Source organism: Elaeis guineensis, chromosome 10 (assembly GCF_000442705.2).
Source record: "Elaeis guineensis isolate ETL-2024a chromosome 10, EG11, whole genome shotgun sequence".
Lineage (NCBI taxonomy): Eukaryota > Viridiplantae > Streptophyta > Magnoliopsida > Arecales > Arecaceae > Elaeis > Elaeis guineensis.
This window is the reverse complement of record NC_026002.2, coordinates 3,219,758-3,233,425: the sequence shown is the minus strand read 5'-3', so window position 1 is coordinate 3,233,425 and position 13,668 is coordinate 3,219,758. Positions and strand designations below refer to the sequence as shown.

Sequence of the window (13,668 nt, the reverse complement as noted above, 5' to 3'; positions counted from 1 at the left end):
GCTTTGAAGATGTCAGTGTCTGACCAATAACGTATAGTATTTTCAGTTTCATACATACCTTTCTTCTGAAGTCACCTCACTAAAATAGTGTGCCCAAAAAAATCAGTACCTCTCATGCTGGTTTGCACTTGGTTGTTGTTAGTCTGAAAGAAATTTCTACGAAAATATATTTTCTACTTAAAATATTTGATATTGTGACGAGTTTTTCTAGTTTGAGATACAAGATTAAATGAATATAATAATTCAACTCTATATGTAATTTTTAATGTCCATTGATGATGGGCTGTGTTAATGCTAGTATGCTCTGTCTATCTACCTTCTATGCGGTTGTCCAAGTCTTTTGTGGTTAGACTTCCAAAACAGAGTATTGAAGAGAGAAAAAGAAACTCAGAGGATAAAAAATGAGAAAAAAAAAAGGAGAAAACATATCCAAAAATTTTGATCATATACAAAGGAAGTCTTACTCCTTGCACATCTCGATCAATCCAACTCCTCATATTTTTACAAAACCCATGCGAATCCACAGCCATTCATCGAAGACTCTTCTTTTGAATAAAGCATACACATTGCAAGAACCAAACTTTGTGCTTTTATTTTTTTATTTTTTAAAAAGCTGCTTATCAAAAAATTAGAAAAAAAAATGTGGCCCAATCTAGGTATTAAACTAGTTTTCAATTGACTTGACTATTGGAGAACCAATGCGAAGCCAATAACCATTCATCTAACACTCTTCTTTTGGACAAAATGTACATATTGCAAAAACAAAACTTTAATATTTTAAAACTAGAACAAAGATGCTTATCCTTAAAAAAATTAGAAAAAAGCAATATGACCCCAACAAGTTTCTAAACTAGTTGTCGTTCAACTTGGCTAATTTCTCTACTTTAAATGTTTTTTCTTTTCCTATATTAAATCTCGGCTAGTTTTTATGGTGGATCATTTTCTCGAGCCAGTAAAGGAGGAAATGAGTACAACACATATATGCCAATCAATTATTCAGAAGAAGAAAGCTCAAGTTTTTGCAAGTGGAACTGTATACAATACGTCTTTAATAATTAATTAATTAGAAAAAAAATTAATCATCACAAGATACATAAATAATTTCTATATCCTTAAATTAGTACAAACTAAATGAGATAAGTTGGTGCATATATATGTTGTGCACCAAAATAAATAACAATTGATGTGGCACAAAATTTTTCATCATCGTGCAATTTGTAAGGCTGCATAAATGAAAATATGTTCATCAATTCTTTGTGCAACATAGGTGGTGATTGTTAGGAAACTCTGATGATTATCAAGATGATTGATCTCTATCCATTAGTTTGTGGATTGTAACATCAATTTTTCTCAATTTGTGTCATACGATGCGGATTGTGGATCTCACAGTATTTTGAAACAACTCACAACTGTTGCAAGGGAAATAGGCTTTTATTACTCTTATCATAGATAAAATTTTCCTTCTAGAAAGTTTATCTAAAAATTTATTACACTTAGAAATTTTTACAATCACATTAAATCTGATGCTGGTTTTTCTTAGTGTAATAAATTTTTAGATAAAATTTAGGTTTTCCTTTTTGAAAATTCGGATGGGTGGAAACTTGGCCAAAATCAAGGTGAGGAGAGGTTTGAATCCAAAGTCAGTGTTATCCAACACTAATGACTTTATCAACTAAGCCACTTTGACATCTTTAAATTTTGTAAAACTTTAATCAATCAGGCAGCTTCGAAGGGAATTGGCACTCTTGCTGCCCTGGTGCATTTCAACTAATAACCTTTAAGAAATCCAATGTTCGAGAATAGTTCATTCCGATACTTACACCTAATTTAAACTTGGATAAGGTCAGAATTCAATAATTTGATTGTAAATTTGGATTCAGATAAAGTATTGGGATGTCAAGAAGGCCTCAATGGGGTACTGCAATGGAGAAATTAGAACAAGTCTGATTCAGTTTACTTGGCCTAAGATAGGATGTCAAGAAGGCCTCAATGGGGTACTGCAATGGAGAAATTAGAACAAGTCTGATTCAGTTTACTTGGCCTAAGATAGGATGTCAAGAAGGCCTCAATGGGGTACTGCAATGGAGAAATTAGAACAAGTCTGATTCAGTTTACTTGGCCTAAGATAACAGAAATATAATACATGCAGGTGGGCTTCTTGACAACTCTGCGAATTAATTACAAACTAATGCTTGGTTGACACAAACAATTAATTAAACTGTCTTAAGTTCAGGAATGAGTTGTATACATCTCATGTAATTTTTGACCTACAATGGCCACCGAAAACACTAGCAAGCGAAACGGCCTAACCTTGTTAAACTAATCTAATGGAGCTTCATGCATCGCTTAATTTAAATAATAAGTCTAGCCGTTTATGTTCCTAAAAATTGATCAAACCTAACCTCCCTCATGCAGAAATTAATTTAGTTGAAAGCACATGAAAACCGTCTCATAAGATTCATCCAAGTAATTAATCAGTAAATATAGAAGGTCTTCATGTCACCATCTAAACTAGAGGCAAAAGGATTAGCAAGTCTCCCAGGCAATATCCAAGTTGTTGGAATTTGGAACTTCGTGGCTTGGAAGTAGAACTATAGCTGTAGAATTTTCAGAAATTTGAACAAAGTGCAGTATCCGACAAAATTTCTATTAACCATGTAATTTTGGCCTGCAACACACAGTCTTGGTTGGTCTCCATATTTATTTGGCCTATTGCATAAAACTTACAAAAATTTCTGAAATTTACCACTTGAGTTATGAAGGATCCATTGCCTATTAGAAAAACCAACCTCACCAGAAGCTCTGCTATGAAAGCTTTTTCCATTAGATACTCTAGATTTTACTCCTTTTGATGTCTCATTGCAGGTCTTGCATGCTTCTTTGCTTTGTTGATCTTTAGCTCTTTTCTCCTTAGCTTTAAGCTTTCTCTTCTTTCCTGAAAGAGAACATCATACTTTAACTTCCCTCTTTGCACACTTCAGATGGATTGATCACATGACAGTGTCATTTTCTTAGAGCCAAAGCTCTCATCTCCTCTTTCCTTCTTTTTGATCATATCATCCCCTCTACCTTTCGACAAGCTCGAGATTTCATAATTCTCAATTGACCTTAGCTGCTTTTATTCTTGATGGTGATCTTTAAACTGTCCAAGGTTTAGTCCAGAGTGGTTGAGAAGCTAGGATAGGAACAAGGACATTAGAAGAAGGCACTGACTAATGTCGTGGAAACATTAACTTTGAAAACTCTCTTGTTTCTTTCGAACTGATATAGATGTGGTTCCAAATTGTGCAATGCTATAATAGAATCAATTAATGATGATCAGATAAATAACAAAAATAAAACCAAAATTTATAAAAATGTTTGGTGTGTGATTCGATGCATTCAAAGTATAATAATTACAAGGAACCTAATACCCGGTCCACATGTACTTGGCTAGCCAAATGGTATGAAACTTACTAGCTTCTATAGTCTCTTTACCTCATTTAACTAAAAGGACCTAGGTTGCTAATAATTTTAGATGGGAGTTTTACATGTGTCAGTAATTTGTCGATCTCTTACTCTAATGGACTTGCGATAGCACGGGAAGAAGGACACAAATTTCACTACCAACCTATTGGTAAATGTCACGCATTCGATTAATACATACCAATTTAAAATTTTCACCTAGTTATAAAGGAATCGATATGTATGCACTAGTACTTTCATTGCAGGCATTGCACATGTTTGTCATGTAAGTTGGACCCATGTTGCTATATAAAGTGCTGGCTTGTTTATTTGTGAGCATGACCTATAATGTTAAGAATATCTTATGATCCTTCAAATATTTGAAAAATTATATATTGGAGTATAGATGATAATTCCCACCGATTTTTGTAGCTAGATATAAAAGGTCGGTCCACTACATGAGACTCTCATTACTGCAAGATTTGATGGGGCTTAGATGTACGTATCCTTACTATTATGCTAAGAAAATTGGTATCAATATAAAATCATTAGAATTGCAGAGTATCAAAAGTTTAAAATTTAGATATTATAAGTATAAAAATTATAATAGTCATACCTACTTTGTAATAGCAAAAGAATAGAAGCTACTAATATTCCTACATAGAACTTGAGGCACATTAATATGATGGAAGAATCTAGTGGATAAGTGTTCATCATGGTGAAATAACATAAATGGTACATCCAAATTGTTTTTAAACTTCAATTAAGCTTGAACTCTAACTAGGAACAAATACCACCTTGATTTGGCTCTGCTTATCTTTACTTTCAGCAATACTGACTGGAGTTTTTCTACCAATATCGTGTGCAACATACGGAACAAAATCTTCTTCATGTAATTAAAACCTACTTGATTTGAAGCAAGATATTGATAATTCTAATAACAAAATTTTGGACAAAAAGTATCAAGATTATAGAGGTTATCTTCTAGACAAGAAAGTGAAAAAAAGCTAATGAGCCTTTCTTTAAAAATAGGATCCCTGACCCATTCTTAGAACAATAGTAGTTGGAGTGACATGGTCCGATTCAATATATAATGATTGACTCACCCATGATAAAGACTTTGGAAGGTAGCTCTTCTATCGTTTAGATGAATTTTGAGCTTTTTGTTTCAAGAGCTGAACGTTGTGCCACTTGGACAAAATTTTTTTGTGTCAGACAAAAATTGAGGACAAAAAAAATTTTTATAAGAGGAGGTTCTCCCACTGTCATTGACTAGATTCAAAATAACACAAAACAGTTGAAGATCTATTTACTTCTCTTTAACATCTAGATTTTCCTTCATGGTTTTATTGTAATGTCTGTTGAGCACATCTTTCAGAAGGCAAACAATACCGCAAACTGGATCGTATCTTACGTTACTGAACAATTTGATGATGGAGTCAAATTTATCTGCAAGCTCTATAAGATTTTTTATTTTCTGACTTTATCGAATATTTACACATTAGAATAGTACAAACATCCATTTGTATCAAAAAAAAAATACAAACAAGGAGCTATAGCCTAGTCGTTGATATTTTATGGCTAGATTTTATGCAAGTTACAAATTCCACTAAATTTTTAATGCTGACTTCATCTAGATTGAAGTAAAACTTAATGAACAAATTAGTGGCTTTAATGCACATTAATTGACAGAACTTTGTAGTGTAGTCACCTATTTGGCATTCTATGAGTACGTTGACAGAAGAAAAAAAAAATCAGAAAAAATATAAAATATAAAAATATAAAATTTTGATTTATTTATATATTATATTCATATAACACAAAAATGACTCTTCTATCTTGCTTATTTGGAAAAGCATCCAGTCACCAAAAAAAAAAAAAAAAAGAAACCCAAAAACTTGTTAACGGCTCCAAGAGCACTGTGGATTGATGCAACCAATTAAGACCACAAGCGGCTCCGATAAGAAGTTTGAAAAGCGACGAACCAATACAATGTTTTAAATTATTATTTGCCAACTTACGGCGTGGACTCTGACTTGTCTCCAAGATTAATTTGACCTGCAAACGCTATCAAATCCACATAAATTTGTGCAATATTAAAATAAAATAATAAGTCCAACACGCCAAACTAACGGTAGACCAACTTGATAGCAGGACACCTGTTGAAACTTACTAACCAAGTTGGCCACAAATCTTGACCTTAGAGAAATCGAGCATGCCCATATCGAAAATAATAATAATTAGTTATAAAAAAAATCTCAAATCAATCATTTCTTAGAAAATATAAAAACATTTAATAAGGTCGTTGTCTCCTAATATGACCCAATCTAGCTCTAATATTAGTAGCAATAACAGATTTTGCTTCCCCATATCTGCTTACATACCAATCCAAACAAGCAAGCTTCTACATACAGATAGCATCAAGTCACCAACCCATACCAGTTAACACAAAACCATTGTGAACAACATGTCACCTTCCACTATTCAAATAAAAAATATCATGGACACCAGCATCAAAATGGTGTGTGTTGGTTCACCTAACAGAATGAAAGGTCTCATGTTCCACCATTAAGAAACTGAAGCATCATCAAATATTAACAGCGCTCAAAATATTCAGAAACCGTAAAATATAATTACATCAATGAACAACCAGTTTCTTTTCTCATCCACCAAGAAAAGAATAAACTGAGATGGAAGGCAAGAAGGAAACATCAAGAGCTACAAGCCAAGTTACTCAACCTAACATCATCCAAAACTCCTAAAAATGTTAAAAAGAAACCAAACTAATAACATGAAAAAAACCACATAAACCGTCGAAATTGAAAGAAATAAAAGAACATAACCATCTTTTTACTCCCAGGGGGAAACAACTAAACAACCAACATTGATCCTAGAAAGAATTTTGCACAGACAGCAATTGTTGGTTTCTTGATGAGACTACAAATCCTTTTGGTCAAGAATCAAAACCCAGAAGGCCTGGACTGGTCAATGGAATCGGTACGATTAGATGATTGGTCATGGTGTTCCTGATGCTGGTTTCTTTGGGCGGATGCTTGGCTTGACCTGCAGATCTCCTCGATCCGGACCACCACCTCCGACATTGATGGACGGCTGTCTGGGTACTGTGCGGCACAATCTACAGCCAGCTGCAACAGCTGTACCATCTCCTCCTCTACATTCTGGTACCTTAGTAGCTCAAGATCAAATACCTCTGAAGTCCATTCCTCTCGGACGACTGACTGAACCCACCTCGGCAGATCAATGCCCTCCTCATTGAGGAAAGCCTGGGCTGGGGCCTTGCCCGAAAGCAGTTCCAGTAGAAGCACCCCAAAACTGTACACATCGCCTTTCTGTGAGGCCTTTCGGACATCGGTGACCTCTGGTGCAAGGTAGCCGGCAGCACGGTTGGGTGTGGAGGAGGGGCCTACTAGATTAGCAAGGCCATGCTCGGAGACATGGGCATCCAATGATTTGCCCAAGAGGATGTTGGAGGACTTGATGTTGCCATGTGAGACTCCAGGGCCCATGGAGTGGATGTATTCGATGCCCCGGGCTGCATCAAGGGCAATGCCGGATCTTGTCTCCCAGTCAAGAGGTGTGCGACCAGATACTCTGTTCCCTGTATGATTGGTGAAGAGAACATCTCTGGTTTAGGACTCTGCTTTTCTTAATCTCCAGGAATAGAAGCACTTTGGAGCATATGAATGTTACTATCAAGAGCAATATGAGGGGGTGATGAAGAGATGCTTCTCACATCCTCTAAAGAAAGCACTTCAATAGATAAACATCAACAATCATTGTTCAAGAAGTGCATCTCACAGTATATTGGACCCCATGCATACCCCAAAAACATGATAATGACAATATCATAAACAATTCCTTTTTAACAAATCCAATTATGACAGAAGCTATTTACTTGGAAAGTCACCAAATCCAACCATCAAAAAGGTAAAACAGGTAATAAAAGAACAATCACCAAACAGAAATATATTAGGGGCAGAATGCAGATAATAGTCGATACCAGAACTACAGATTAAAGGACATGGTTGGAGTAAAAGAGTATGCAAAGACCAACCTACTTTTGTTAATTTTACTTACTATAACAAAATTGAACTAGGAATAAGCATTCATTATGGAAGAAAATTAAAGCATTTCAAAGACTATGTTACTAATATGATGGCCCATATACAGATCACAAGATAGCATCTGTGGTCCATTCAATTAACAAAAAGCCAAAAAAAAAAAAAGACAATTTTTGTACTACCAGACTAATTTAAATTTTCTAGCAAGACAAAAGGAAAAAACCACAACATATTAAAATAAATTTATCAAAGAGAACATGACCACCCAAGTCCTCCAACCCATTTCCTCATTCATTCATACCAAAACTAAAACCTTCAACCTTCAGCCTACCATCAAGATGACAAAAAAGAGAGGGAAAAAAAAACACAATGCAGCACTACAAAAGCCAAAATTTAACCCAAATATATACATCAGGTCTAACATATAAGGAGATGGTAATTCGGGCAAAAAAAAAGAACATCTAACAAAGAGAATTAGCCTCAAGACAAAGGAGGAAAAGAAGGAGGAGGAGGAGCTCACCATGGAGAAGAGAGGAGAGGCTTCCCATTGGCATGTAATCATAGATAAGAAGCTTCTCATCCCTGCTGTAGTAAAAGGCTTGCAGGGGCACCAAGTTCTGGTGGTCCATCGCGCCGATGGCGCCGATCTTCTCCCGGAACTCCTTTTCCGGGAGGTTGACGTCCTTGAGCCTCTTCACCGCCACCACCATCCCCATCTCCAGCATTGCCTTATACGTCGTCCCTGTCGTCCCCTTCCCCAGCACCTCCGCCGAAGCCCTCAGCAAATCCTCCAGATCGTAAACCCTCGGCCCCCCGCCGAAGAACGCCAGGCTCTTCACGTTCCCGCCCGCCGCCGCCGCCGCCGCCGCCGCCGCCGCCGGCGGATGCGACCCCGTCCCGTTCTCGGCTGTCCCCTTGTCCCTCGGCGCCGTGTCAGATTCCGGCGGCTTCCCAACCCCAACGGCCGCCGCCACCGTCCGCGTCTTGCTCCCTCCTCCCCTCCGGCAGATGATGATGAGAAGTGCCACCACGATCAGTAACACGACGGCGGCGCCGATGGCGATCCCGGCGATCGCCCCGCCGGAGAGCTTGCTGTTCTTTCCCCCGCCAGCATTGGTCCCGCCGCTTATCCCTGGCGCCGGCGACGGCGAGGGTGGCGAAGCCGGTGATATCTCGCCGCGGCAGGCGCGCAGCGGTGTGCCGCAGAGGTGGGTGCCCAAGAATGCGTCCGGCTTCATACCGCGGAGCCCCGCCGGGATGGATCCATTGAGCGGGTTGAAGGAGACATTGAACTGGACGACGTTAGGGAGGCTGAGGTCGGGGATCTCGCCGGAGAGACTGTTGTTCTCGAGGTAGAGCATCTTGAGGCGTCTGAGGTTGTTGAACGCAAGCGAGATCCCGCCTGTGAAGTCATTGCTGCCGAGGTTGAGACGGACGAGCTTCCCGAGGGAGAACAAGCCGGTAGGGATCCCGCCGGAGAAACGGTTCCCATTGAGATGGACGGCCCGGAGCTCTTTGCAGCCAGAGAGGTCCGGCGGGAGGGGCCCGGAGAGGGCGTTGAACCGGAGACTGACCGACTGGAGCGCCGTGAGGTTGCCGAGGGTCCCAGCCGGAATCTGGCCTATGAGACCCGAGCCCGGAAGGTGGAGCTGGGTGACGCGGCCGCCGTCGCACTTCACACCCACCCACGAGCACGGAGTCGCCGACGCGTTCCACCGCCGCGCCGCCCGCCCCACGGCAGCGCGGAAGGCCAGGAGCGCCGCCCCGTCGGCCGCCAGATCCGGTGCTCCTCCGGGAAAGCAGCAGAACAGCGGGAGGAGAAAGAAGACGAGAACAAAGTGCGGTGCCCCCATCGGGCGGTGATTGGATACCATTTTCGGAGGCTTAAACCATGAACGAAAGAGATGGGTTACCTGGGAGTGCCAGGTATAAAAACCCTAACGCTGGTTCCTTTTTATTTATGTTAAAAAACTAAAAACGGATGCTAATTAACGGCACTAATTGATAGTTTTATCCTTAAATATTTACTTCTTTATTTATTTATTTATTTTTGGGCCTTTTCAGCTTGTCCGGTCCAATTACGCGTTGGAGACCGAGTCTGTAATGTTCCGATCTGAGTCCACCTTGATCAACACCGTCCATTTGCTGGAATGGTTAGTGGGCGGAAAGAAGACGTTTGTTCTGTCGCCTCTGGCTTGTCCGGGTTGCGACGTGGCAAGCGGATACTGGGCGACACGTTTGTCGGGTTAACGACGGGAGACGGTCTGCGAACGGTGGAGATACAGAGGCAAGGAAAGCGGGGTTGATGGAGTCCGGTCAGGGGACGGTGGGAAAAGAGCACCAATTGGTTCAACGACCTCGGGACACGCGGAGTCACTGTTCACCGTCGATCAGGATCCAGACGGTTGTGACTTTTCATGTGAGAAGGTGGTGTCCGTGTGATGAGTATCAGAAGGTGGTGGTGGGTGGGGGACTGGCCCAACGATTAATGACGAGGAAAAAATATGGGTGAGGTGGGGACCACGGAGACTAACTGGGATTCGCGGGGTGCACTGGGGACCGCCGGTCATGTGGATGACGCTGTCCCCAGAATCTTTTTGGACGGTTATGATTAGGGGGCCTACTTTCCATAATCTCGTTCTCGATTTCTCATCGCGCAAAGGGCGACCTTTCCGTCCGATCTTCCCGCGGTCCTGTCAAGTCTCTGCTGTTCGAGAGAAGAAAATTTTCTATTTAGAATTTTCTTTTTTTTTTAAGAAGCTGATTCCTAAATATATAATTAAAATAAAAAGTCACATTCTAGAACCCGTTTTGTTTAGTTGAACGTATACTTTCTTTAAAAAAACATAGGTAAAAAATCTATTATATTATTAATAAAAAAATTTATCCCATTCTAACCACGATTTTAAAGATATTTTTGAAAAAAAAAATCAATTTTTTTATATAGAAAAGCCAAGAACTTATATCCCGCATATAGATTTTTTCGAGTCTTTTCCAGAATAATGTAAAAAAAAAATTTATTTACCAAAATATACTAAAACCAAACTTATTTACCAAACTAATGCAAAAGGAAAAACGCCATTTTGAATGGCGTTTTTTCCCCTTCCACGTCACCCCCCATTTCCACGATGGCATCCTCCCAAAAAAAAAAAAAAAAAAAAAGAAGAAACGCCATTGCAAATGGCGACTTTAAAAACGCCATTTCGAATGGCGTTTTTAAAAACGCCATTCAAAATGGCGTTTTCATATTTTCCCAAAAAACAAAGAAAAAAATCGTGAAAAAATGGAAAATTGATTTTTTAAAATTTGAAATTAATTAATAAGTTAAAATTGTAATTTTGATTGAAATTTAAAATATAAAGATTTGAATTTGTAATTCATTAAAAAAATTAATTTAGATTTTTTATTTAAAATATTTTTTAAAAGATGTCAAAAAAAATCTTAAGAAATTAAAAAAAATATCATAGAAAATAAAAAAAAGAGAAAGAAATATGAAAGAAATAAAAATTTGAAATTTAATTGAAAAACATCATTCGAAATGCTTGTCCTAAAATTTTTTTTAAAAAAAATTTAAATAATAAAAAAATTATAATTTAAAATTTAAAAGAAACAAAATTTTAGAGATTAATTGAAATAAAAATAAGCATTCAAATTACTTTATCAAATTAAAATTAATTTATTTTAAAAATATTCAAAAAAAATTGAAAAATAGGCTAAAAAATTTTTATAAAGACATAAAGAATTGAAAAAAAATAAAATTATAATTGTAATTGAAGAACAAAGTTTATAATTTTTAATTTTAAGAAATAAGAATTAAAATTTTAATTGAAATTAAAAATTACTTTTTAAATAACTAAATTAATTGAAATATAATTTTTCAAAATATTTTAAATAAAAGAAAAAAAAACGTAATAGAATATCAAAAATATAGAAATGGAAGAAAACTAAAATTAAAATTTAAAATTATAAAAATTATAAATTAGATTAGAAAAAATATATCATAAAAGAATAAAATTATAACGTAAATAATAATATATCAAATATTGGTCTTTGAATTGAATTTTAGAAAAAAAAATATTTTTTGAAGTAAAGGAAAGGAATATGTAATAGAATGCTAAAAAGATAAAAATAGAAGAAAACTGAAATTATAATTTCAAATGATAAAATTTAAAATTATAAAAATTATAAATTAGATTAGAAAAAATATATCATAAAAGAATAAAATAAAAATAAATTAATTATAATTTCTTTTTTTGGGTAATTTATAAATGTGACTTAAAAAATTTAAATTTGAATTAAATTTTGATAAAAAAAGAAATACATTAAAAAGTTTAAAAGAATGAGGAAAAGTTAAAAAGTGAAAATTTTTAAAAAGTCACAACAAATAAGGATTATAAATTAAAAATAAAAAAAAATTTAAAATTTAATTGAAATAAAAATATTTTTTAAATATAATTTATAAAATTAAAATTTATTTAATTAAAAAAATTTTCAAATAAAATTTAAAAATATCTTAAAAAAATTTCATAGAAAGATAAAGAATTGAAAAAAAATAGAAATTGTAATTGTAATTGAAGAACAAAGTTTATAATTTTTAATTTTAAGAAAGAAGAATTAAAATTGTAATTGAAAATTAAAATAATATTTTAAATAACTAAATTAATTTAAACATTAATATTTAAAAAATATTTTAAATAAAGAAAAAAAAATGGGAGGAAAATTTAAAATTTAATTTGAATTAAATTTTGATCAAAAAATAAATACAGTGTAAAGTTAAAAAATGAGAAAAAAAATTTGTAAATTAAACTTTAAAAAAATAATATTTTTTTAATTAAAGGTAAAGAATACGTAATAGAATGCTAAAAAAAAAGAAATGGAAGAAAACTGAAATTATAATTTCAAATGATAACTATTTTAAAATAAATAAAAAAAGTATCATAAAAAATAATAAAATAATAATAAAATAATAATAAAATAGGAATTGTAATTATTAATTTTAAAGAAATTTAATTTTAATTTAAATTAAAAATTATCATTTAAATTATTATTTTCTTTATTTAATTTAATTTATTTTTTAAAAGATTACAAATACATAATTAAAGAATTAAAAAAAAAAAAGGAAAAACGCCATAGAGAATGGCGTTTTCCCCTCCCCAAACCCTTCTTCTTCCTTCTCCCCTCCTTCTCCCTTCTCCCTCTTCTCCTTCTCCCTTCTCTCTTCTCCTTCTCTCTTCTCCTTCTCGATCTTCTCCGGCGTCTCTCCGGCGGCACGGCGGCGAGGTCTCGGCGGCGGTGAGCTCTTCCCCCTCTCTCTCCCTCTTCCTCTTTCTCTCTCCCTCTTCCCCTCTCTCTCTCTTTCTCATGCCGGCGGCGGGCCGCGCGTCCCGGCGGCGGGACCCGCGTCCCGACGGCGGGACCCGCGTCCCGACGGTGGCCCCCGGCCCCCTCCTCTCTCTCTTCCTCTCTCTCTCTCTCTTTTCCTCTCTCTCTCCCTTCTCCGTGGCCGCCGGCCACAGACCGCCGGCGGCGGGCCGCGCGCCCCGGCGGCGGGTCCCGCATCCCGGCGGTGGTCCCCGGCCCCCTCCTCTCTCTTCCTCTCTCTCTCTCTTCCCCTCTCTCTCTCCCTTCTTCTTGGCCGCCGGCCACAGACTGCCGGCGGTGGGCCGCGCGTCCCGACGGCGGGTCCCGCATCCCGGCGGTGGGTCCCGCGTCCCGACGGTGGCCCCCGGCCCCCTCCTTTCTCTCTCTCTCTCTTCCTCTCTCTCTCTCCCTTCTCCTTGGCCGCCAGATATGAGTTATACGCCGTCACCATATGCTTCACATATACCATCACCGCATATTCCGCATATGTCATCATTCGATGCTGCACAGATGCCACCGCCTTTTCATCCACAGATGGCAGCGTCTTCTTCATCCTACATCCCCCAGATGCCATCACCGGGTACCAGTTGGCCACATGAGTATGATACTTTTTTTTCAGGTCCATCCGTGTATCCAGATGAGAGAGTTGAACGGGTCTCTCAGTCCGTAGATGATCCGACAGCATCAGTTATTCCTGAACAGCATGATCAGCAGATCTCCTCCACTGATATAGGAGAGGAGCCATCACAGCAGGAGCAGCCGGTGAGGACCTTCCTGAGAA

General features: G+C 37.3%; 1 protein-coding gene across 1 annotated transcript; it reads right to left on the bottom strand.

Moving 5' to 3' along the window:
- Positions 1-6,187: 6,187 nt before the first annotated feature.
- On the bottom strand, positions 6,188-9,453 carry LOC105053186 (probable inactive receptor kinase At1g48480). The gene is made up of 2 exons (XM_010934261.4): positions 8,047-9,453; positions 6,188-7,063 (listed from the first exon to the last, which is right to left on the bottom strand). Exons 1-2 carry the CDS (start codon positions 9,398-9,400, stop codon positions 6,405-6,407), a joined length of 2,013 nt encoding a protein of 670 aa, XP_010932563.2. The 5' UTR covers positions 9,401-9,453; the 3' UTR covers positions 6,188-6,404.
- Positions 9,454-13,668: the final 4,215 nt, after the last annotated feature.

Excerpts from the sequence above, each read along its gene's own strand:
- LOC105053186 (XM_010934261.4), bottom strand. The coding sequence starts at position 9,400 with ATGGTATCCAATCACCGCCCGATGGGGGCACCGCACTTTGTTCTCGTC. Across the intron at positions 7,064-8,046 it reads CCTCTCCTCTCTTCTCCATG|GGAACAGAGTATCTGGTCGC; the intron begins GTGAGCTCCTCC and ends CCAATCATACAG.